At 39.9% G+C, this 27,168-nt stretch overlaps 1 protein-coding gene and 1 long non-coding RNA gene across 4 annotated transcripts in view; one reads left to right on the top strand and one right to left on the bottom strand.

The window, feature by feature from the left end:
* Nucleotides 1-4,822: 4,822 nt before the first annotated feature.
* LOC145432455 (uncharacterized) lies at nucleotides 4,823-6,017 on the bottom strand. Its single transcript, XR_013912750.1, has 2 exons — nucleotides 5,497-6,017; nucleotides 4,823-5,277 (listed from the first exon to the last, which is right to left on the bottom strand). It is a non-coding gene; the product is annotated as an uncharacterized LOC145432455 (long non-coding RNA).
* Nucleotides 6,018-11,138: 5,121 nt separating this feature from the next.
* Nucleotides 11,139-27,168, top strand: part of rasa1a (RAS p21 protein activator (GTPase activating protein) 1a) — a 29,944-nt gene continuing 13,914 nt past the window's right edge. For 2 of the 3 annotated variants that reach the window (XM_080309118.1, XM_026186445.2), the window contains exons 1-2: nucleotides 11,139-12,388; nucleotides 26,164-26,316. In XM_080309118.1, the coding sequence (XP_080165244.1) occupies nucleotides 11,853-12,388; nucleotides 26,164-26,316 (689 nt within the window). In that variant the 5' untranslated portion in view covers nucleotides 11,139-11,852. Of the gene's footprint in view, nucleotides 12,389-19,845; nucleotides 19,987-26,163; nucleotides 26,317-27,168 lie in introns of those variants that run through there. The other variant, XM_080309119.1, reaches the window with a different exon arrangement.

Below are 27,168 nucleotides of genomic sequence, written 5' to 3'. Positions count from 1 at the left end.
GATCTAGAGAAAGCATATGATAGGGTGTCAAGAGAGGAACTGTGGTATTGTATGGGGAAGTCAGGAGCGGCAGACAAGTATGTGAGGGTGGTGGAGGACATGTATGAGCACAGCAATCCAAAGCAATGGACAGTGCACAGAGAGATGAAGAGCAGAGTAGAGTGGCTTGAGACAATTATCACAGCTCATTTTTGAATTAAGAACACAAATGAAAAAGAAGATCTGCGAATTGGTAGCGAGACCTGCTATGATACATGGTTTGGAGACAGTGGCAATGACAAAAACATATAAGGCCAAACTAGAGGTGGGGGTGGAAGAGCTTAAGATGCTAAGATTTCATTGACATCAAGAGATCAGAAGGTATAGGATTAGAAAGGCATATACCAGAGGGACATCTCAGGTTGAGCAATTTGGAGACAAACTTAGAGATGGTTTTGGCATGTGCAGAGGATGGTGGGTGGATATATTGTAAAAGGGATGTTGAATTTGAAGTTGCCAAGCAGGAGAAAAAGAGGAAGACCTCAGAGGAGGTTCATGGATGCAGTGAAGGAGGACTTACAGAGGGTTGGTGTGAAACGTTAGCAATATAGTGAGATGGAGGCAAATGGTCCGCTGTGACAACCCTTAACAAGATTGATGCAAAACAAGATCCTTAAGCTTGACGTTTGAGTGGGACAAAGTGATCTTTGTTCCATTTGATGAATTTCTCTGCTACATTTAACAAGCACATCACCTGTTATCTGCCTTTAAAGACAACCCTGTGATAGTGAAGTGAGGCCTTTGCATCTTTACCGCTGCCCTGATTTCTCATTTGCATCACAACAATATTGATCAGTTCGATCTGCTATGGGGTTTAAGGAAGGATTTCACAGGAGCTCCCTAATGGGGTATTGCTCCAATACCACCTCAGCTGTGAATAATGCTAATAAAACCTTGGAGAGATGATCAATGCTGAGGATTCTAACAGCGTGAGAATGTTGGATAGTTTCTGGCACCGTGTAGTCAATTGAAATAAAACAAGAGTTTCATGAGAGAGTACAAAACAATGTTAATGGTATACATTCCAGTAATTATATTCACTCTATGCATACCATATGTCTAGAAATAATTTACATTGGTATGTGTTCAAAAGGGCACCAAAATAAAAATAAAAAAATTTAAAAGTATGCACACAGTTGTCCTGTCCCCTCCATGGAAGCGCAAGGCACACTGCTGTGGCAGTCAGCATTGAACATGTCTTTGGGGATGCTCCATTATTTACACCATGCCTTCCTGTGGCCCCGATGAGACATGACAGGAGCCACAGGAAGCTTATGAATTATACAGAAGGGCCTAAAAGCACGAGGGGAGCTTACAGGGTGATGGGAAGGCCTGAGGACACAGCAGAGTATACTGGGGCTGCAGACTGCAATGCACATGTCACTGCAGCCTGAGGGGCTGGAGGGATCTGAAGCAGGCAGAGAGGAAGGGACATACTTTGACACAGGAAGATGCGAGAGTAGAGAGGGAGAAAAATACGCTGAAGAAGAAGAAGAAGAGGAAGCGTAAAGATACAAGAGAAAAATAAAGATGACATTTGAAAACAGCAGACATGACTGATAGAAACGCTACAAAGGCTTTAACGGGACACAGAGGAGATAAATAGCTAAAAGAGCAGCAGCAGCAGTCTTAATTTAGCCAGAGAGACATTAATCCCTTTTGGGTGCATATAAAATAGAGGAATGACAATGATGTCACGCGTGCATGTGTGCATTGGACAGTGGGGCGTGTGATGTCTCAGCTGTTGCTCAAATAGGCTGCGCAGTGAGTAGCTTCTGGTGTCAGCCTGCATGTCCTAATGGAGAGGATAACCTCATTTAGTCTGTGACTCATCACCTTATGCAGCAAAACAACACACAGTGATAAAAGATTCCGGTAATACCCTTCCTGTTTTAGTAAAGTGATAAGATTTGACCTATAGTACCAATAGGCATTTTAAAGAGTCATTTCTGGCACATATTTAGTATTAGTACAGCTTCTTTCTCTACATGTCATATGTGTGTATTATTACTGAGGACAGCCATCTGCAGCAGGATTAACCCCTGATGCAGATTAGTCCGTAAGCGTATGGTCTAGATTACAATGGCTATTTGCTAGATAGAACCACTCTTTTATTGCTCTCTCTCTTATACACACACACACACACACACTAATGTGTTTTATGAGTCTGATATTTGTAAGTAACTTTTTACAGGAAGTGCCTCTAATGACAGCCCCTTTCATTGGTCCTCAGGGAGCTGCTGTCCATCTCTCACAGCATCCCCAGACGGGAAAGGGAACCGCCCAGACCGCTGGTGCCAGGGTGATATCATCTGATAATCAACCTCAAACATGGGCTCTGAGCCACACAGTGCATTTTCATATAGTGAAAGGTCTTCATCCTTCACTCTTGCTTTTATATCGAGGTTTTTTTTCCTGCAAATATTGATCCCGGAGATTGAGTGAAATTGGTGTGTCATATAAAAAGGGAAGTTGTTAGCGCTATATATATCTGAATGGGTGCCAAGTAAATTAGGCTTATTAACTAGAATCCCTGTTTCTTTAACCATAAACCAGAATTTTATTTATTTATTTATTTTATTTATTTATTTTTAATTGAGACAGCCCATTAGTTGTAGCCTGTATTATGAATATCAGCTGTCATTCTACATGTGCTTGAGCGCTCTCAAGCACATGTAGAATGACATGAGGAGCACTGGCATCACAGCAAACATCAACACGAGAGACAAGCTGGACTTGTACTTAATCATTTCAATTATCATAATAATTATTTAAAGTGTTGTAATGAGCACTTTAAAATTGGCTTTTTGTGAATCATTGTTACTATCTATGTAGCTGTGAAAAGGTAAAACAGATGGAAAAAAACCCACAAAAGTAAACATCAGAACTTTTAGAAGCCATTCATGGTACATGGTACTATAAATGAAAGTGAAAAAAAAAACCTGTCTCATTTGTCAAAGTTTGCTTCATAAATCAAAAAGTGGCTGAGTTGTACAGAGCCGCCTACTTTCCACAGCCATTCATGGCTAAAAGTGTGACTGAGGGGGCCATGTGCTCTGTCCCCCACCCCCAGTTCTCACTTCAACTCAGCCCATATGTGCATTCGGGTGGCAGCTGCAAACTCCTTCCTCCCTTCTCACTTGCCCTCTGATAAAAAAGAAAAAAAGAAAGTGGAAAAACAGCTCTGCGCACAAGTCGAAGAGCTTCTCTGGTCAGCATGTGTCTGACAGCTACTGTGAGCATCAGGAAGACACACAAAGCTAAAGAAAAGGCCTTTTCCTATCCAAAAACAACAAACCTATTATTTACAAGGCCTGTGCCATCACTGTAAGAAGCTCTTTGTCTTCTTTTGGGATTCTTTGCTCTTATTTTCTTATCAAGTAGGGGCATTAATTACATGCATGTGTGCACACACCACGCATCACAGTGGCCTTCCCATCTGCTTTGTCCTCCTGCTCCGGGGACAGGACGCGTAATGCAGCAGGCATATATGGCCGCTTGTTTAGGCAACAGGAGAGGAAGTTTCCTCCAGCGCCACTTAAAATATTACAAGACATGTGGGCCATTCAGGGAAACAAACATATACTGCACACAGAGACATAAATATGCAGAAGGCCTCACGATCCTGCCTCTTTCACACTGTCTATTTTAGACGCGATAACACTCTGAGAAATGTCACCTCACTCTTGCTCACACACACATCGTATCTGTTCAGTGTGGCAAAGTGCTGTCACCTTCTTCAGCTAATGTGTCTGGGTCAAAAGTGGTAATAAAGTCACATTGATACCTACTATAGTTAAAAGACCACATACAGTGTAACTGAAAACACTAGAAATGTCTTAAAATCCAGGCCAATTTTAAATCTTTACAGATCCAGCAATGAAAACTTCAATCTGGTCGTACAGTGATTTTAAAAACCATGAAACTTAATGCTCGCGGATCAATTATTCAACAAATATTCTCAAACATAACTTAGAATATCTGCAGATTCTTTTGCACGTTTGCCCAAGGAATTCCAAGCACACTTATTACACACAATGATATTTTAATATGAGCTAAAATGTGCAGTGAACACTTGAAATACAACCTACCACAACCTACTCATATTCCCAGAAAATGTAGTCACTGAGGTTTTTTTGGTTGTTTTTTTTTTTAAGATGTCAACTTAAAGTTTCATGTCACCATCGCCACCCCGGAATTCACATTGTTAATTCACACATGACATTAAACTTTAAGCATCTGGTTAACACGGTGGGGCGGAAAGTTTCATAAATCCCATGAAAGTAATGCTAGTAAGCCAGCCTCCAACTCCAGAGGAAAGTGACTATCGTTATTCATCCGTGTGTCACTCAGTCCCTTTTTAAAACTTTTATGTTAATCCAGTAAATAATTCACACAAGTCCTGATGTGCCTACAAGTATCCCCTGAATCAGAGGGCTCGAGCACCAAACCTGGGCCGTGCATTCAAGTGTTAATGTGCGTACTTCACTTGAAGGAGTCAGTTGGGTGACACACATTAGATTTTATTTTAATCTTTTAGAAGGTGTTTGGTTTATATGAGAGGAGGTTGACTGAGGGAGAAACTCAGAAAGGGAAGTCTGGTACATCTAAAACCTGTCGCGTTCAGTGCTGAGTTACATTTCAAATCTAATGTATGACTATTTCAGACACTAACCACACAGGAAGAAAAGCAATGAATACCCAAACCATGGTTTCTGCAGCAGTTTGCCCACTCTGCCATAAATAGCAATGAGAATAAAAAAACATTTGATAATCAAACCAAGACATTCAATAATTTTTTTTAATGCATAGCTCATTTGCAATTACTAATACAGAGTATTTGTTACTATTGCTACACTTTTTAACTAAATTAAAAGACATCCTGCTGCCTTCAGACATCTCAAGCTGCATGTCAGTAGATAAAAAACCCAAAGCAAAACAAAATCAAACAAAAAACATAGATGTCTTCAAAGGCACTGGAGGGTGGAGATCTTCCAATGTGCTGTCTCTGAGGGCAATGGAGTGTTATTATAATATGATAATGAATATGGATGAGAGCTCTCAGCTGACACCAAGTCAGGCTCCCATGGTACTCATATCAGTGCCCATCCTCATATCTGACAATGCAGTTATGGTGAAACAGAGCAGAACAACTGGGCTGCCCTGCCACTCTCCCTCACGCGCTTCTTCCTCACCCTTGGCAGTTTGTCAGTGCCAGCCCCCACCTCATTCCCTCTCCTGCAGCCCACACCCAGAGATACAGAGATGAAGACAAAGACAAAAATGGTTACACAGGAATGGATGCACACAAAAACGCACACACACACACACACAAATCACTGCATGCAAATTCACACATGGGTGAAGTCCTGGAAATTAGATTTTGGACTATCTATCTCACCTCTACATGTGTAAAAAAAAAAAAAAAAAATCAGTCTTTCACACCCCATTACATACATGCACAGAGACAGGGTTGAATTCCGACATGGCCGAGAGTGGCTGAACTGCCATTCAGCAGGTATGAGGCTGGTCCTCTTGTATCACGTCTACTAAGGGAAGACAATTAGCTATATCCTGTCTGCAATCTTATTATGCTCCATGTGGGAGGATCTGCAGGACACGTCATCTGCCACTGGGACACATGAGATGATCCCAGTCCTCCAGATTACATCACCATACAAGGTCAAATGATGACTAGCAAATAAAGGACTGAGCCATGAGGATGCTTAAAATACATAATTATATTTTAATATGTATAATTCTGTGAAATTAAAAGCAGGGGCAGTGTTGATTTAATAAAAAGCAAAACAAAAAACAGGTTGTTCTGACACTTGAACAGACCACTCACACTGAAGTGCTTTGATTAATGAGCATGTTTAAATGTCTGGCTATCCTAGTGGGGAATGTTTGTTTTGCGTGCTTACAACTGAGTATACAGTGGGGCAAAAAAGTATTTAGTCAGCCACCGATTGTGCAAGTTCCCCCACTTAAAATGATGACAGAGGTCAGTAATTTGCACCAGAGGTACACTTCAACTGTGAGAGACAGAATGTGAAAAAAAATCCATGAATTCACATGGTAGGATTTGTAAAGAATTTATTCGTAAATCAGGGTGGAAAATAAGTATTTGGTCACCTCAAACAAGGAAAATCTCTGGCTCTCACAGACCTGTAACGTCTTCTGTAAGAAGCTTTTCTGTCCCCCACTCGTTACCTGTATGAATGGCACCTGTTTGAACTCATCATCTGTATAAAAGACACCTGTCCACAGCCTCAAACAGTCAGACTCCAAACGCCGCCATGGCCAAGACCAAAGAGCTTTCGAAGGACACCAGGAAAAGTATTGTAGACCTGCACCAGACTGGGAAGAGTGAATCTACAATAGGCAAGCAGCTTGGTGTGAAAAAATCAACTGTGGGAGCGATCATCAGAAAATGGAAGACATACAAGACCACTGATAATCTCCCTCGATCTGGGGCTCCACGCAAGATCTCATCCCGTGGGGTCAAAATGATCATGAGAACGGTGAGCAAAGATCCCAGAACCACACAGGGGGACCTGGTGAATGACCTGCAGAGAGCTGGGACCAAAGTAACAAAGGTCACCATCAGTAACACACTACAACGGCAGGGAATCAAATCCCACAGTGCCAGACGTGTTCCGCTGCTGAAGCCAGTGCATGTCCAGGCCCGCCTGAAGTTTGCCAGAGAGCACATGGATGATACAGCAGAGGATTGGGAGAATGTCATGTGGTCAGATGAAACCAAAGTAGAACTTTTTGGTATAGACTCAACTCGTCGTGTTTGGAGGAAGAAGAATACTGAGTTGCATCCCAAGAACACCATACCTACTGTGAAGCATGGGGGTGGAAACATCATGCTATGGGGCTGTTTTTCTGCCAAGGGGACAGGACGACTGATCCGTGTTAAGGACAGAATGAATGGGGCCATGTATCGTGAGATTTTGAGCCAAAACCTCCTTCCATCAGTGAAAACTTTGAAGATGAAACGAGGCTGGGTCTTCCAACATGACAATGATCCAAAACACACCGCCCGGGCAACAAAGGAGTGGCTCCGTAAGAAGCATTTGAAAGTCCTGGAGTGGCCTAGCCAGTCTCCAGACCTCAACCCCATAGAAAATCTGTGGCGGGAGTTGAAAGTCCGTGTTGCTCGGCGACAGCCCCAAAACATCACTGCTCTGGAGAAGATCTGCATGGAGGAATGGGCCAAAATACCAGCTACTGTGTGTGCAAACCTGGTAAAGACCTATAGTAGATGTTTGACCTCTGTTATTGCCAACAAAGGTTATGTTACAAAGTATTGAGTTGTATTTTTGTTATTGACCAAATACTTATTTTCCACCCTGATTTACGAATAAATTCTTTACAAATCCTACCATGTGGATTCATGGATTTTTTTTTCACATTCTGTCTCTCACAGTTGAAGTGTACCTCTGGTGCAAATTACTGACCTCTGTCATCATTTTAGGTGGGGGAACTTGCACAATCGGTGGCTGACTAAATACTTTTTTGCCCCACTGTACATGTCTTTCAACTCGAGTGCCTCTGATGATCATACGTCAAGTCAATGTCAGCTTCTGGATTTCACAGCTCGCTGACCTTCTGTATCACAGGACTTAAGGGATCTCTACGCCTTAGAGGAGAACACAGGCATCAGCTCCCTGAGTGACCAACAGGGGTGCAGGGTGTGCTTCCTCCCTTGTTACACAATCCAGATAATACTGTGAATAGTTATGTGAAATACTAAGTAGGCTACATCCCATGGAAATTGCTTTAAAATAAATAAATAAATAAATAAATAAAGCGCATTCAATATTTTTTTAAACAGTGTTTACAGATGAGAGAAAAACAAACAAAAGTTCAGTTGTTTTATCTACAAAACGTGAGTATATGTTCTCTTTGTGAGGAAAAAGTAAGCATCGCCCCTTCTGATAACAGCTTACTGTCTATCATGATTGACCACTAAAATCTACATCACTTGTAGACCGCTTTTGAAATGGTAGAATGATTGCTTTTCAGCAACTGGGAGATCTTTATGAAGATTTTACCAGACTCATAGTCATCTACATTTTTTCCACGAAGGCCTTAAAGACCTCTTTTGATACTGACTTGAAGCCACCAAGCAAACAGATGGGAAGCAAAGTTAAGATAACAGGAGATCCTGGATGTCACAGTTAGGAGAAGATAGGTTCCAGTAACTATCTAATACAGGTCTAATCACTGGTTTCCAATCTGAAACTCACGGTCCTGATTTTGGATCTGAAGGTGTGATACTTTTTTTCATATCTTTTTCATGTGACCCTTTTATTTTAAATAAATAAAATTACAAAAAATACTATTTTAATTGTCATCTAGCTTCAACTGCGTATCTGATCAACCTGAGAAATACTAGTACAAAAGCAAAGTGATCAGAGCTGTTGGCTCAAAAACTGAGAAAATAGGTTAGAAAGGCCAGGAAGCAGAGAGAGGAAAGATGAGACCTCCAGATATTCTTTTCACAGTGCCAGCTGCTCCGAAATGGATTTATGTGGAGGTAGAACAGTAATGGCAGCTGCCCTGTGGGCATGACTGTAGATGGTGGGTGGAGAACAACAGTGGCCTGCTGCTTAAGCTGCGCACGTATGCACTCTTATCTTAAAGTTAGCCAGTGGCTGATTTACTAGAACTTATGAAAAAAACCTTTAAAAAGTCAATTTAATTCATAATCAGCTTCACTACTTCTGCTGTAGGTGAGACAGGACTGTTTTATGTCTGATGAATTCAGAAAATTCACCTTCCCTTCTGCATGTTTAAAGGGTGTGTGCTGAGAGTATGTATAGAGTAAATATAAGTTTGTATCAGTAGTTTATCTGTATTCAAAATATGATGCATTCAGAAAAAACAAAACAAAAAAAGCCAAAACATATGTTTTTGTAGGTCGTGAGTAAGGCGTCACTTGGCCACCTGATTAAACTTCATGATTATCATTGTTTTCCATTGTCCTTAAGTGTATGCTTGTCTGCACCAACTTGTGCATAAGTCTAGTAAAGATCAATATACAATATATATACATACATATATATATATATATATATATATATATATATATATATATATATATATATATATATATACACATATATGTATATATATAGCTACATGACTTGAAGAAATAGTTGCCTGCTGCTGTGGCGGCTACGCTTCTGACATTTACCTACTAAGTGGGAAATGGACCCTTGGTACAAGTGAGCCAGTTTAAAGGCAGGTAAATAAGTGACAAGTTTACCGCCTGCCAGATTAAAATATGAAATGTTGTGATCTAGTTATTGTGTAATTATGCAATATAAAGGCCCTGCTTGCTGAGAACAGGCTTTTTCAGAAATGAGTAGTGCTAGTGCTGAAGCATGCATAATAAACCTCGCTGCTTTCAGTGTGAAAATGTCTGTGTAAATGGTTAACAACATAGAAAAAAGAAAGTGAAATGACTTACTTTGAAAACATGACACAAAACTCATCCACAGGCTCAACAGTAAGTTTTTCTTCCAAGAGCTTTTTGTGTTAGAGTGTGGTGCTCCACCAGCCACTCCTCACTGTTAGTATTTTCCTTTATAGTTTAGCTAGTTATTTTTTTCATGCAAATATTTACAAAAAGTGGCACATAATCTTGCTTTGATATTTTTAGTGCACACATTTTGTCTCTCTCTCTCTCTCTCTCTCTCTCTCTCTCTCTCTATATATATATATATATATATATATATATATACATGTAGACTACATAGACAGATAGTATTTATTGAGTTTTATTGACACTGTTAATCGTTGTCCATTCAGTTAAAGGAATAAAACAAAACATTTGTCCTCCTGGTGTTGTTCTGTAATAGTGCTGCAGTTTAGCACAACATGCAGATTATTCTCTTCATCTAGAGGAAAGAGGGTGATACAGGAAACGAATTCAGCTTTGCAACAATTAGGCTAAAATTGTATTTATGCATCTAGAAATAAAAAGAAAGAAAGACTTGGGTCCGTGCGTTGCACAAATCTGAACCTGGCTGCTATTTTAACGCGGTTAGCAATGACGTCTGCAGCACTAAAAAGGACCATGCCAGAATTAAAAATTCAAGCCTATTTCACTAGGAGCCAGCAATGTGATGGAACATCTGTGCGTGCTTTTTTTGAGCGTTTTCCCTTCACATTGGTATTTTAGTAGTATTATCATGCTATTTATGACTTTGCAATTAAAGCATTTTCCTGTTTTGTATAAACGTAACTGAAAGGTTGCAAATTAGTTTAAGCGGTTTTCTTGCTGCCCCGTAGTGCTATTGCCAATATGTTAAGGTAAACGCCTCGAACATCTTAAACAGCTGAATAGCATTGTAGCATATCTACCCAGTATGTTTCTATCTAACAGGATGCAGTGGTGAAATTAGTTAGAATTAGAGGACGTGGAACTATACATGCTGTCATTTACCTAGACTTTCATTACCTGTCTGAAGGAAAAACAGGAACACACACACGTACACACAAATCACAATGTGAAGTTGGGGCTTGAAAGGGAAACGCTCAGGTGTAACTGATAACATCACGGGAGATTTTGAATCTCTGTGTTCTTGTATGGAAGCAAGAATAAGAGGTACAATTAAAAAAAATATTTTTGCAGTTGTAGATTAAATGGGGAACTGTAAATAAATCCTGCCATTAAATGTTTTTTTTCTAATTACTCTTTTCTGTTTATTGTACAGAGCCGCTTATCTGATAACTAGTGAAACTTGTTCGGTGCTGCTGACGTGTTAAAAACAGCAGATCAAAGGTGTAAACATTTCCTGCCACAGTATAGTAGTTCAGCAAGAGATTATTTGCAGAAAAATATCTAGAGGACTGATTTTACTCTGCTACTTGTCTTCTTTTCTGAGATCCTCTGGTAAGAAAAAAACAAACAAACCATAATGAGATTCTATATTTCATTTACGTAACAAGGACAATATCGCATTTTATTCAACTTAATAAGATTTAACGTGATTGAAGATGCCATGGATTAAATTTGGGGGGAAAAAAAGTTCCGCTCTGTGTTCACTTAGCTGTGTCTGATCTTTAACTGGAGAGGAGTGGGAGAGGGAGGGGAGACAAGAGCAGCGCAGCAGCGGGCAAGCCACTAGCCCCGAAACCCAGAAATAAAGCTTGTACGCAGATAATAAATGTTGGTAAACGACATGGCAGTACGCGGAGAACAACATGCGGCTCCGGGGATATAGGAGATAAGGCTGAAGTCGTCTGGGAACGCTACTGGAGACGGTTTAAAACTGAAGAAAACAACACTGGGAAAAAAGAAGGGGATTACACACAACAGTGACAATAAAACAACACTCATCGACAAGTGGTCTGCTTTGGTGCCGAGGGTGAAGTCCGAACATCCCCCCAGACTCAAAAATACCAACAGGAAATATAGGTGAAGTGATATTCTGTTGGAAGTATTGTAACGGTTAATCTCATGTAGTGTTTCTGCGTGAACTCTAAACTCAGGAAACAATGAAGACATAGCGAGCAAGAACTCATCAAGTGTCTCGAAGCTGCTAGCTGTCCCGCTAGCGTTAGCTCGGTGATTTTTGCAGGGAGCGAATGCGAGGCGAAGCTAACGCCCGCTAGTGCAGCCAAGTAAGCTAAGTTAGCTGTTGGCTAACATTAGCCGGCTAGCTGAACGCGTTTTTGAGAAACTTTTGGTGTTGTTTCCCAGGAGCCCAAACACCGGGGGATTATTGTAAAAACAGAGGGGAAGGGCAGGTTCCCTTCTGGACTTTTCCCCCTCTACGTATTTTTCTACTATGATGGCAGCGGAGGTCAGCAGTGAGGATACGGGCTCGGTCGCGACAGGGACAGGGGTGGCAGGCGGAGGAGGCCCGGAGACGACGGCCCCTTTCCCATACTATCCCAAGCCGAGCAGAGTCCGAACCACTGATTTGGTGCAAGGGCCGGCACCAGCCACCCGACAGCATTCAAACACATCTCCGGACTCCCTTTCAGAGATGAATATAATCTATTCCTCCATGCTTAGTGGGGATATGACCGGAGCAGGGAGTGGCGTAGCAGGAGGTGGACATTCAGTTTTTCAAGGAACAAGCTCAGGGACAGTGGGCGGCATGTGCTGCTCTCCAACTATGGAGGGTCCAGCTAGTCGGATCTCACCCACATCAACAGGCCCGGATGGGCCCACTGTCTTCCCACCACTTCCACCACCACCTCCTCCGCCTCCTAGCTGTGGGGGGCTCGGTGGCACTATGGATGAAAGCGACATGCAAGATGGGATGGAAATCGACGAAGAAGAGGTGACGTTCCCACTCTCCGCACCTCCCACTAACCAGTAAGTAAACCACAAGTTAAGTGACGTCTATAACTTCTAGAAAATAGAAGCACTAAAGCAATGTATTTATTTTATTGCGTTTTCATAGCCTTCCTGTTTTGCACTTGAGGTATATTTGGTAGATGTGGCTTTGAAATAATTTCAGTTCCCCAAGACACATTACCTAAAATACATCTGTTGTGCGTTTGCACACCTGTTATCCTAGAAAGCACTGAAATAACTGAGATCAAATTGAATTGTCAGGAGATTCAATATGAAATAGAAACCCTAGCAACACAGTAGTAATGCCTGTTCATTATTTTTTACAGAGAGCTGATTCACTTATAGTAAATGCCCTTATAAACATTCTCACAATGGACTACTACATATCAATAATTGACTTGGACAGCTGTTGTCAGCATAGCCTCATTTCACAGGATCAACCAAGCAGAACAAGTATTATGTATATACACAGTAAACACAATAATCAACACTGAGTAATACAGTGTAACAGTAACAAAAATGCCGTCAAGGATGTGGGACAACTGGTAGTGCAGGCGCTTTTGTTCACGTTTATGCTGTTGTTGGTCCTTCAGCTTTGCCCATTCTGCAGAGAAGTCATGGTATACAAAGAACTTCTTTGTGATGGAGTGAAACTGAGCGATTAAGAACATTCAAAATTGCACTCTGCAGCAGTTGTCCAGGCTTATTTGAGCTTTGTTGTTGTTTTTAGATTTCTTTCAAGTGAACTCGACTGTAGGTTTTTCGTTTCCTGTTCCACGTAATCTTTCAGCTTAACATTCAATTTTTTTTGTAGTTTTTATGTTTTTGGAAGAAGATAGGAAATCATTAAGTTCGGATAAAGTCAGTATATACATATCAGGACACTTTCTTTGAATAGTTCTTTCAGAATTGAAGATGCTTCTCGAATAAGAGGTAAAATGTCTTTAAGAAACTTAAAGAACTCCAATTTTTTTTTATTATTCCAAGCTCCTTAGCCTCCCTTTCTTTTTCTGTTGTATCAAAAACCTAAATCAACAATTGTATGGAGACCAACTTGATTCCAGGTGTCGTTGGTGACAGTTGTGACAATTCGAACTGATGCTCAGGTGATGCACAAATACTTCCAAAGCAACTTTGTTTCTTTGATTAAACAAAGCATTTTTCTTGTTTTAGATTTAAGTTTTAGGCTGGCAAGAACCCTTGGCACTATTGGCCCAGATACATTAAAATCAATGCCTGTGCTTTTGACAGAAATCCATACACTTTTCTGTTATCTACTATTTATAGTAAAGTGCATAGTTCTCTGTAATGCTACATGGGAAGTAGAAAATCTTGTTTCTTGTTTGCTGCACAACTGTATGCTCTGAGAGAATGGCCATCGTGTCTAAATATTTTGCCTGTGATTGAAGTGAACTAAAACTTAAAACAAAGCATTTGCAAACCTTTTTTCTTTTCTTGTCTGCAGCACAGTAAATTCTGCCTAAGCACTGTACTTTAGAAAGCATCTGACTAATTGTGGGTACTGTCATGACTTTATCAGGCATGCACAGAAACCCATGTTCAAACCTGCGTGCGCACTGCTGATGTTGTAATAACCTAAATATAGGCCTTCCATTTGTTATAGTCTCATTAGAAAACTGCTGAGCTTTGTCATTTCTGGCCCTCATACTGTGAGATATGGAAGTGACTAGGCTTGGAGTGTGGATTCAGCTCTTATTTTAGAAGCCATTCTATATCTCGCTGTCAGATTACAGAGGAAGGGGAAGGGCAGCGTTTTACACTGTTGCCTGTTTTGGTAATGAATAACCTTAAGTGGAATGAACATCACTTATATCTAGGCTCCTACCTATCCTGCTGCTTTGGAAATTGTAGTTTTGCCCTGGAAATGCAGACTTCTTCACAGGTTTACACTCACCCCAGTTTTTCAGCTTGAAAGATTTTCACTGAGGCATTGGAGCAATTACTGCGTGTTATGGGGGGGGGCTTTCTTTGGTTTTACTTGCTTCATCATGCGTAACTTGAATTCAAATATTTATCTGCTACATTCGCTAAACCTCTCACCAGTACCTAACTTTGGACTAGAGTAGAATACCCAGAATCTTTTTGACTCTCACCAACACAGTCTCCTGTGTCTTTCTTAATCGAGTTGTGCAAGACATGTTCACAACACAAGCTTTTCCGCTGTATTGGCTTTGTGGTTTGGTGAATTGTTTGTAGTGGTTGTGATTGCACCGGAAAGCTGGACCACATTTTTGGGTATTATTAGTATATAAGAATTGTGTGGCAGTTTATTAGAATGAGGTTTACTATTTTTGATTTGGATGGATTTTCTTTGTTCTTTAAGGTAATTGTATTCCGTAAACATCTGAATAAAATACTACAGTCATACACTTAATATACCACTTGTATGTTTTTTACATGAGAACACTTGCGATTGGCAGTAAAAGAAAATTCAGAGAAATGACCTCCTGAGAGCACTTATCTTATCACTTTTTCTGTCACTGGATGCAGCTCAGAAACAGGCAAGTTATGAGGTGCTGACTTTGTCTTGTAAAGTTGGCCCAGTAAAGGCTGGGATCTCTCTCTCCTTCTGATTGTGCCACTGATCCACTGTTGATAGAAGGGGCTGATGTGATGTCAGAGGTGCTGCGCAGTGCATCATGCCAAATCTATTAGGTGTGTAACTGCTCTGAAACAGATAGTATCTGAGATAGAAGCATCCAAGGTCTCAAATTACAATTAGATGGGTCGCACCCTGTTTTGTCCTTGGGTCCAGTCATGATTGAGTAATCGTGCCTGCAGTCAAAAATAACATTTAAAAAAAAAAAATTGTTATTATTCACCCTCCACTCTCAACCCCAACAAATATTGTACCTCAAAACAAATCAAAAAAAAGGAGGCAGACTACTTAAACTGTGGCTTAAAAGTAAAGCTGAGGGACATTGACAGCTTACTGCCTTAATCACAGTGATTCTGTATGTGTTGTTCATTTGATTATGTAGCTAGTAAACTGTTGCAAACTGTAACAGTATAAAAACAGTCATTGCTCAACATGAACCTTGGTTTTTAACATCAATCAGGGTTCTGTTTATTCTTGCTAAGCAGAAGATAAAATTCTGAATAATATCAACAAGAAAAAGCAATAAGTATGAAATAACTTACTAAAACAGTTACTTAAAATCACCTAATTTCTTCAATTACTTAAATAACCCAATCAAGTCTGCAGTGTAATTTTAGATTTAAAAATATTGCTAAATTTCTCCTTTTTATTTCCCACAGTGTTGGCCCAGCTTGTCTATGACAGCTGATTATTTTCCCTGCCTGTAATAAATTAATTTCCTCTGTAACAGTAAAACACATTAGCAGAGCTTTCACATTCCCCTGCCAGTGCTGACGAGGGCTAAAGCCAGCTAACCTGGATACATTAGGGCTACAAATAAGACTTGCGGGCTATAGTCAAAAATATTATCTAAACGGGGTATTGTCTAGTTTCCTGTGTATATTTGTGTGCATGTATGTAGGTAAAAAGTGGAAGAGGGCTGCATTTTTTTAAGATAGCCATATTATATACATTCTTATATTAATAATGAATAATTTGCAATGGCCACAACAGTCTTAAAAGGGGCACCTTCGGTTGGAATCAGGTTCAGTCAGTCCTTCAGCTTCATTAACATAGTGCTGCCTTTTTTATTTTCATTTTAGGGATTATTTTGCTTTTGATTTTTAGGATTTTTGCACACAGTTTCTGTCCAGACCCTGGGTCAGATTTAGCTATCAGGCCCTATTTTGATCATGTGTGGTTAAAAGCACTGTATGAATGTTTGAAAGGATGTTTGATAAGAAGCTGATGATTAACAAAGATGCAGGAGTGAAGATGTCAGGTGGCCTCAGTAGTGTGTGTTCCTGCTACCTTTAGAAACCACTGGCCGTGAGCCTGAGCTTAAACAAACAGCACATTGGGAAATGAGTCGTTGATTTTGAGTTTCCACGAAGATTAGAGGGGATTTTAAGTCATAAAGGGTTTCCCACAGGAGGTTGTGGTAGGCGGAAGGAAGGGAAAAAAAATTGGAAACAAAACTTGGATTTGAAAATCTGTGGTTGTGTGAATGAGTTTACCAGATTTACCAGTTGGCTGTGGAAACATGTCTGTAGGTTTACTGCTAATTTTGCAGCAACACTGCCTAATTGGCCTTTGTGATGAAGGCTGTTACAGACAATGGAATTCTGATAAACCACAAGGACTGATTGCATAGTTTAATTAGATTATTCCCTGATGGAAGCTGTTCCTAGTGGTCAATATATTACAGCACTTTTATTACAAAGCAGCATTTGATTAATAACACTGTGACAACCACTACACTCTTGAGCATGCCATTTCCTGTCCCTTATTTTTAAAATTATTGCAGCTCTCCTAGTGTGTGTGTGTATGTGTGTGCGTGCGCGCGTGTGCATGTAAATAATATATAGAAGTATTAGGCTGTGATTGCTCGTTGCTCAACAAATATCCCCTCAGTCTCCTGAACCATTACAACCAAGGATGATCATGCTTAGGGCTGGTTTGACTGATTTGCTGATTGATCCCGCTCCAACTTTTATTAGTATAATATCTGTCTTGTGCATTCATAACACAGTCTATAGTTTCCATATATTTCCAGCTTGCTATACATTGTCGTGCTATACTCTTCCAGCGCCCACATTGCCCTGCCTTTTCTCACCCAGCATCCTGTTTTCAAGACTTCTGAACCATTCATTGTGGCCCTAACAGGATCCTCTGAAGCATTTGAGTTGTGTTTGACAATGTGCAGGATTTCTGATTTGAATGACTTTTCTTTTTAACTAGGTTTGCTGATTGATGGATTGGGGAGTGAATGGAAAGTATTACAGTGCCAGGTTAGGCTTTGGTATTATAGTACTACTGTCATGACTTCCTGTGATATGAAAAAATTCTTTTTGCGGCAGTGATGCCGTTGCAGTGAATGCTGAAGGAATAGCCACATAACTGAAAACTGCTGTTGCATGTTTCCATTTTATTGTGAGCTACAGTATCTTGTTGTTTTTTTAACAGGTGGACGTGGTTTTAGTTCTTGTCATAAACGGTGTTCCTAAATGTATGCTTGAACTTGTAGTAATCAAATGCTCAGAGGAAGATTGTTGGCATATGTGGGAGTGAAGCTTGTTATTATTACTGATGTAATCCTGTTATTTCAAGGAAGCTGATTCACAGAAGGACAGCTGAGGTATTGGCTTGAGTGACTGGGGATTAAAGTGTTGGCTGGTTATCATCTAGACTGAGCAAAGCTGAGAATCCGAAGATTGACTTTCCCATATCTTCATCTGTACAATTTCAGGTGTGCTGTCACCCTCATTATTGAGTGAGGTTGCTAGCAGATGTTGTTTGTCATGTGACAAGCATGGTATTTTACTATAGTGTCATTATATTTTTTCCCCCCTTGCTAACTCCTGGAAGTTAATCATGTTTAATAGAAGCTTATACATAATGAAATTAGAACTTGCTCCAAGTCACAACTGGTGTCTGTCATCAGCTCTACAACTTCCTTTCTATTTGTTGTGGAAACATGAAAAAACAAATGTAAGTAAATGATTAAAGGATCACATTTTGCATGGGAGTTGTTTGAATGGCTACGCACTTGTGATGCACTTGTTTATTCTGTAGGGTAATAAGACCGTTGACCGTGAACTCCTGAAAAGAAAATTCTATAATTTAAGATACTCCTTGAATTTCATGGCTGTACAAACATTGTTGTCCATCAGCAACACCATGCTAGCATGTTAGGTTTTAATTTGCTTAATTTTTTTTTTAATGCAGGTCACAAAGCTTTGTTTATGCTCGCTGTTGTTAAATTTGTGGTTAAGCTTTGGTGCAATGTTTTATGGTTGCCATGTGCATATGGAAAATGGATGAGCTGGAGGTATGGGTCTGTGTGCACGTTCAGCTCTGCAGGTATAATGGCGCTTATTTTCAGTTAGCGCAGGATGCACTGGTTCTGCTTCCCATTTGGCACAGAACTCAAAAGTATTACTGCAGCAGTTTGGAAAAAAAAGAGACCTTTTGCAGATAATTTTGGCAAAATTTGGTTTATGCTTGAACACCTATATTTCAAAGATGCAAGTCAAGCGTGCCTCAAGCTTGAGTGTGAAATTTTATGGTGGTGTGGATTTTTATTTATTTATTTATTTATTTTTTTTTTGGGGGGGGGGGTTCATTTGTTTGTTTGTTTTTTGCACAATGAACAAAGTAACAAGCACAATCACGGCTTCAGCCCATAAAATGTGTTAGCCCTAATAAAAGTGAGATAGTCATGCATTAGGGGATTCAACAGTGTTGCCTTTTAGTAAATGGCCTCAATGTTGCTAGACTGGCAGCTGTTTTAAAGCTGTTTTTTCACAATTAATCATCACTAAAGGTATTTGATCAGTCCAGTTTAACCTGAAGAGGATTTTTAAAGGCTTAAGACTTTCATGGAAATAATTAATTTACCATGTTAAGTGAAAAGTTGGAAAATTGCCTGCCACATAAAATAAGCCGTGGTAGTGGTGGGGAAATTAAGCCAAAGCAGTGTTACTTTATACCATTTCTAAAGCTAGCTGTCCTCATTGCACTGTGGTGCAATGTTTAATTTAAGCCTTTAACAATTTAATAAATTATTCAAGATAGAGCTGAAGGATTTAGGCAAAACTTTTTTTTTTTATTAAACGGATACTACAATTTCAAAATTTCACTTTCTAAAGTCAGCCTTGGTTTCAGTACTTGCAAACTAATAGATTTTAAATGTGAAACTTGATAAGAAGTTATGTTATCATAACATATCTTCATATCTATTACTTTAATTTCTAAAGCAAGGACACAGTCAGTTAATTAAGAAAGCACTAATAGTAAAACAAAAATATGCTGATTTGGTAGTTGCTTTACTTGGTTTCACAATGCTGTGTACCTTGTTAAGCCAGAGTTATTTAGGTGACAAGATTGCCCTATTTTTTTTTTTTCTTTTATGGATGTGTGTTTTTTTAGTGTTTGTGGGTAGCATGCAAATGTGTGGTCATACAGTTGGCGGTATATGTGCAGATATGCCACTCCCTACCCCTGCTGTTCCCCTGCTTGGAACACCAATCGCCAGCATGCTCGTGATACGTGTTTTTAAGGGAGAGGGAGAGAGAGACTAAGGGAGAGTAAGAGAATGAGATTGAGAAGCGGATGAAGTGGGAGCAAAGACCAGCGCTTGACAGCAGCTGAAAGATCAAGTTGTGTTATTCTTCAGAATAGCTTCTAGAGAACCAAAGAAGCAGACAAAACCATCCAGCTGTCACCAAAATAGGTTGTCGGTTGCATGTATCCAAGTCCATCTGCATCTTTGTGTACTCCTGTTTATCTTTCTTCCATGGATATTGCTCATTAACCCTTGCTACGGGAGATGGACGTAGTAAGGCACCAAAAGGGTCACATCACCATGCTTGGTACGGATTTAAAGCTGCCGTTGGTCTGCTCTACACGTCAGAGCTTACAGTTTTTGCCTGGCCAGCAGCGCTGTCGGTGGAGTGGGTGCACCTTGTGAGAACACGGGACACAGGAGGGAGATGCAGCAGAGGGTAAACTCGGTGTAAGTGGGAGATCAAATCAGCCTATAAATCTCATTTTGCATTCACAGCTTCTTTTTCCTTTTTACTTCTTTACAGTTGCAGGAACCACTTTTGAGCTTTTTTTATTTATACAGGTTTAAAAAAGGTTGTGAACTGGATTGCAACAAGATATATTAAGTATTAATTGTTGCAGTTTTTCAGACATGGCTTAACGTATGTCTCCAAAACATCTTAAAAATGAATTTAGAAAATTGCATGATGCTTAACCTTGGTTAGGTCAGCTTAGGGCTGGCGTGCCACTGGTCTGGCAACACTGGCAGAGACCCTGGAGTTATGCATTTTTTACATCAGAAACACTCTGGCTGGGTACAGACAGTAGTGTTCCTGCAGCCTGTTTTCACACCAATCTGCTGTCTAAAAGTGGGAAGCTGCTGCCAGAAAGTCTTGTGCACTTAGCTTTGCTAACAACAGTGCAAGAACTCGAAGTGTAAGAATCACTTACAATGTTACACCTCCATAATTTGTCAGTTTTACAAGCAGTATGCTCACACTATAGAGCCTGCAGAGATAACATTTTTTCCCCAATCACCATTTCGGACTCCACGAACCTGTTTATTTCCAAAAAGTGTCAATAACCGAATAATCATGTCTCTGTATGGTGTATTGAATGAATAGATTACACATGGAAGAAAAGAGTTGTTTAACTTTTGTGCACATGTGGTATGTTTTTGTATCTTTAACTAAATTGCAGCCTGTTGTTATCTAGCAATTGCACTTAATTCATGATAACAGTTGTAATTCAATTCGCCACACTAATATACTGCAGAAACAGTAATTTATTAACGGTTTTGCTTGGAGAAGGTTTACTGGTTTATTAAATACTCTATATGTAAGCATATGGTCAATAATGTTGTCATTGTCCAATTCTCAGACCTAAGGCACGGAAAGGTGCTAAAGGTTATTATGTGCAATTGTATGGATATATGTGATATGCAAAGAAAGCTAATAGAGTGCATTAGCTCTATTTAAGAATACTGGAATCTTGAATATGTGTGTAAAAGGTATGCCAACTACACAAAGTCTGTAGCTACGAGGTGCATTGCTAATGTACAACCATGCACTATTTCTTTTCTTGATCCTGATGATGGCTGACAGTATGTCTGTGGAGATATTTGAGTCCAACTGTCAAGACGAAGGAAGATGAAGAATTGAGGCATAAGCTAGAGAGAAAGAGCTCCCAAAACTGCTTAATGAGAGACAGACAGGCACACAGAGAGACGATGTCTAACCCACTCAAGTCACAGTAATCTGTGCCTGTCCTGTTAGTCTTATTGCCCCTAGAGACTAGGCTCCAGCAGACAGGAATAAATATATATATCAACAAAAAAGCGTTTTGTCTGATTTTCTCACGTGTGGTAACGTAACAACAAAACTGAACATTGAGTGGATGACCACAAATACTAGAATTGTTGCTTGCAATCATCATTGAAACTCAGATTTAAATTCTCTGTATAGCATTTTTGACAAAAAAAGGTTACTGTGTAAATTCATCCATAGTCTGGTGAAGCTTGTTAAATCCTTAAATCTTATCCTGTCCGCTAATTTTAGAGACTGTATTTTCAAATAGTAGCATGTCATGACTGCACTGTTTTTGGGTTTTTTGAGGTGGGGGTTTAAGAAACAATTCACTCTCTGGATGATGCACTTTGCCTTCATTAAATTTGCTCAGATCAGTCCGTTGATGTGATTGTCTGTCATTTTCTATATCCATTTTAATGTCTGTGAATGAGTCCCTCTGTGGGTAGGATACAATATGGTTATGCTGTTATGGTGATCCTGTTGTCTAATACCCTGATCATGAGTTGGGTGCACACGAATGACCCAAACAATTTTGTTATTTGTTATTTATCCTCAGCTTTATTTATATTGTTATTTAAAATGCCTGTATGGAACGACTGTTCTCCTGTTAGTTAGACATATAGGTTTTATATCCATGCATGCATGCTCATAATTTTTGTTCTGCAAGCTTGAATATTAAAGTATGATTAAGTGCTAATTTTGTTCTATTAATAAACAAGTATTTTATCCATTCAAGTACTTCTTTAAATTTGGATGAGTGCTTCTCTCTCTCTCTCTCTCTCTTTCTCTCTAAGAGTCTGTTGGCTGTCTTTGTGTAATGAACCTCTCATTGTAGTTAGATTTAAAAAAAAAAAATGTTTTGTGCTCTTTGTGGCTTTGTGGTGCAGGCTGTCCTTTCTAGAACAAAAGCTATAAACAGCACGTAACCCTTGTGTCTAGTGATAGAATATTTTTAAGGCTTTCGGTCATCAGCCCTGTATTGAGTCATCTTGCTCAACTCACTAGACTTAGGCATGCTAATGTGCAGCAGTGCACAGTGATATTGTTCTTAAATGCATTACACGGTTAGCTAAACTGTCCATGTAACCTACCCAAGTAAATCACTTGTTTACAAGCTTAGCTGGAAGGTTTATCTTGGCCTCTTGTATCGTGATGGAGTGATAAAACAGGTCTCTGGTGTGAAGATACCATTCAAAATGCAGGCATTGGCTTGGTGACACTGTGGGAACATGGGTATCTGTCACCTAGTGTGGACGGCACACTGTTGTCATTACATTCAGGGTGGCTGTAGCTCAGGTGGCAGAACAGGTCAGCCACTAATGGTGGTTCGATCCCAGGCTGCCCCCTGGCTGCATGCCAAATATCCTTGGGCAAGATACTAACCCCATGTTTGCCTACTGGTGGTGGTCAGAGGGCGCCAGTGTCCGGCAGCCTCGCCTCTGTCAGTGCGCCCCAGGGCAGCTGTGGCTACAATGTAGCTTGCCATCGCCAGTGTGTGAATGGGTGAATGACTGAATGTAGTGTAAAGCGCTTTGGGGTCCTTAGAGAGTAGAAAAGCGCTATACAAATGCAGGCCATTTACCATACTGTAACGTATGGGAGTTGCCGGGCTACTGTGCAATATAATGAAAATAGTAATGTTTTTAACATTAGTCTTTAGAAACACACACACACACGGCCATGGAGCTGTAGTTGAAAAAGTAAATTCCTTATCTTGTGCCGAGCTAAACCAAAACGTCATGGTGTTGCTTGATGTTCGTGTTTTGACATGAAAGAGCATTCCTGAAGCTGATAGTAGCACTGTCTCATATCACCATTGCTGTGGCTTATTTATCTCAACACTTCTCCTTTTGTTTAACTATTTGCATCCCGTGTCATCATAGAGGATATATAGCTTACACACAGAGCTGAAGGAAACTTCATCCAATGAAATAGTTTTACTAAATGTAGATGCAAAAGAGCCTAAAGTTTCACAAAAAATCACTTTGATTATACTTTATCATGATGTGACATATGATGTTACAGCTCTCTTTTACCACCATTTAGTGGTCCACTATCCACAATTGTCTCTCTGTTATATGGAGTGCAGCTAGCGAGTTTTCAATGGAGTCATTCGATTACATTTAGATCACACATTTTCTTTTTTGTATTTTGTTGTTGTTCATAGTGGGATGTAGAGCAGGGCAATATGGCCAAAAATATTTATCACAATATATATTTGAAAATTTGCAATAACGATAGAACTAACGATATAATAGATGCAAGCCAAAATACTTTACAACTCCGCAACTTTATTAGTGCAAAAAGCCCCCATCAATTTAGTTTCATTTAAACAAGAAGCTGTTTTTTATGTGCATTAATGCTATATAAAAATTTAACAGTGCAAATGCAAGTTCCTTGCTGACAATTTAACCAAAAGGCATTTTCAGTGGAAACTGGTCAACATATCCTGAGCATAACCATGTATAATATCCACAAAAGTTAAAAAGAGGTGTTTTGCAACATGAAACTGCAGTGTGCCAAATAAATAAGTCAAATACGTATTTTTCGGACCATAAGGTGTGCAGAATTATAAGGCGCATTAAGCGACACAATAAGGTAATGTTATGTTGAAGCACAGTACGTATTACTCCGCGAGGCTCCTGACTACGGTAGCCGTAATGATCCGACAATCCATCAAGCATTGCAGCTTCATAGCTTACCAAAGTCACACTAAAAAAAATTTTAACCGATTTTTGGGCGCCGTGTACCACACAAAATCAGTTCAAGGTCAGTAAGCACAACCAGAGTTCATAAGGTGCACCGGATTATAAGGCGCACTGTCGATTTTTGAGAAAATTAAGGTGCTCTTAAAAGCCTTTTAAAGTCCAAAAAATACAGTAATAACGACGGCCCGCTTGCATGTTCTACCCCAAAAAAGTGTTTTGGTGTGTATCTGACGGACAAAAACCAAACCAGTTCCACATCACTGAAGTTGCACCATTTTTAGAAACCAATTCTGGTTCATCTGTTTCATTCAACGATCCGCTTTTGCCCTTCTCATTCTCCGTCGCTGCCATGCTTTTTTCGCCATGTACGTATGAAAACAAAGGCTCTGCGCATGCGCGTTTTACCCATTTCAATCGTCATATTTCATTTTCTTATCATTGACTAACATTCTACTGTTATACCGTGAACAGTATAGTTTGGCCCAGCCCTAATGGGGTGGACTTTTGAAATCGCTGCATCATTAACCATTAAGAAAGAATTAAAAAGTACAGCTGCTTGAAATGTCTCAATAAGTGCAATTTCAACAATTTATGGGTTGCTATTTTTAGATTGCAGAGGGTCGTTAAAGGCACAATGGCTTCACATGGAGTATTTTGAACAAAGGAAAAAAAACAAAAAAATGACAATTGGAGCAACTTGTTAAGACAAGAAAATACTTCTTGCTTTCCATGTTCACTCATGTTTACAAGTGCTGGCATCAAAGAGGCAGAAATGGCAGTTCATGCTAATGAAACATCAGAATCATTAATTTGTTCTCTGAGATGTCATACTTTGCCACTTCATCTAGTTGGCCACCCTTTGGTGGGCTGGTTCTGGCTCACCGTGTCTTTGTTTGCCACACCCGATTAAGTGTGTGTGTGTGTGTGTGTGTGTGTGTGTGTGTGTGTGTGTTGGAGGAGTCGTAAACAACTTAAATAACCTCATTCCATAATAAGTGGAGCTTAACTAGCCAGTAGGATGTGGTGGAAAGTTCTTTTTGTCTGGATGTTATTGTTTTCACAGTCATCTGTCTTTGCCTCTCAATGTTATTTTCCCATATTTCCTCAACCGCTTAAGGGCTCCTTGGCCCTTCTCTCTCCAGCTGCTCTCGATTGCCATCTTCAATTCTCGTTATCACCAAAAATCCCCCCCAAACCTCCCTCATGGACACACTCCATCTCCTCTTCAGCAACCTTTCTCCAGCTTCCTGCATGATAGCAGAGTTGATGGCATTTTTCTTTACAAATGGAGACCTGTACTTCCCTAAACCAGATGGGAGCCATTAAGGCCTCCTGTGAAAAGAGCTACTGCAGCACCTCATTCATCCTCTCACCTCTGCATGTTTTCCAGTCACTGCCCTCTGTTCTGAGATGCAACACTGGCCTAAATTTGGAAAAACATGTTAATTTTTTACCCCAGCTGGCAGGGCCCTTTCAAATTCAGCCCCACCTGCTGAAATTTTAACCAATGTCGTTCTTAGGTCTTCTGTTTAATTCAGAAAGCAAGACTTAAATAGAGTTACTAAAAACTGAAAAAGCCAAACATTTGCTTTTATGAACCTAAACCTTGTCTTTTGAACTAATGGACATACAGTGCTAAAGTTTTAGTTTAATCTCTAGATTCAGTAGAGATTGTAAAGCCTTGATTAAACTTTGTTCATCTGTGAGTCTGTTAGGTTCTGCTCAGGTTGGAATAACATAAATTTCATCATCAGATAAGTTCGCAGGATGGTCAATGCGGACTGGTTTTTGTGACTGTGAAAACTTATCTGCAGAGAAATATCACCACAGTATGTCACTATGCATGAAGCCAAATGGACTTCAAAGAAGTATAGCAGGAATAAATACTCGGCCGTTGAGTTTGTGGCCGTCTGTGTCCAAAACTAGGTATAATCAAGCATTTAGGTTGTGTGCTGCGTGTGTAATGGGTTTATTGTTTTTATATGGCTTTTTTTTTTTAGTTGTAGTTAAATATAGCTTGACTTGTCAACATATTGTTTCATGGTTATAACTTGAGAAATTCTGCGTATAAACACTTTATGCTGCATGTTTCTCCTTGTGGCAATTTCCTTACTGTTTGTTTTCTCTCAGGTGGTACCATGGCAAGCTAGACCGAACCATTGCAGAGGAGCGCCTGCGCCAGGCCCGAAATCCTGGCAGCTACCTCATCAGGGAGAGCGACCGCCGGCCCGGTTCCTTTGTCCTGTCTTTCCTCAGTATGACCAATGTGGTCAACCACTTCAGGTATGATTTTTCTACACCATTCAAACAGAATATAACTCTCTGACTGCTCACAGAACTCTGGAAAGAGAAGTTAATTTGAACCTACTTAGCCTACAGGTGTTTCTATAATTTACAGATAAATCAGAGTGGTTCAGGCCTGAGGTTTAAATAAAATAGGACTGTTATTGATGTCTTATTTGTGTTTACCCTAATAGCCATGTAGACTTTGAATGGCTGTCTAGCATGGTGTTGCTAACATCTGAGACCAGAGAGAAATGTGTGGTTGGAATAGTTAGAGTAGCATGGTGCAACATGAAGTGTTTCATTTTTTTTTTCTATGGCATCTCACAACAAGCAGGATCCAAGTTGTAGGAAGTCGCCCTCGGGTAAGATAAAATCTCTGAAGTACTGAAGTTATTTATTACCTGTTAACCAAAAGGGCAGAAAGCTAGAGACTACAACAGAAGGGCAAGTTCAGAGATTAGCCCTTATTTCAACACTGTTAAGGTTTAAGAAAGTAGATTCTGGGGTAGGTCAGCCTTTTTGTCCCACAGATTCAAAGACTATACAGAGCTTAAAAACAGTGTTTTGTCATGGCAGCTTGTACATTTAAATGTTTGCTGCGACAGATGACGCTGTGTGTGTTTGCGTGTAAGGTGGACAAGGTGTTTTTTTTTATGCAATGTGTGTGGGCGGACTTGATGCAGAAGAAAAATGACACCACACTTGTTTAACAACAGTACCCTGGAGCATTTTACAACCTTACAGTCAATAAAAAAGACGAGAAGAAGATAAGACATTACAGTCTGTCCTTTCCTTCAGTGGTTATGCTATGTTAATATTAACTCTGCAGCTCACCAAGATTCAGGGCAA

This window comes from Astatotilapia calliptera, chromosome 12 (genome assembly GCF_964374335.1).
Source record: "Astatotilapia calliptera chromosome 12, fAstCal68.1, whole genome shotgun sequence".
Taxonomy (NCBI): Eukaryota; Metazoa; Chordata; class Actinopteri; order Cichliformes; family Cichlidae; genus Astatotilapia; species Astatotilapia calliptera.
The sequence above is the reverse complement of the archived record's forward strand: the minus strand, read 5'-3'. Positions and strand labels throughout refer to the sequence as shown.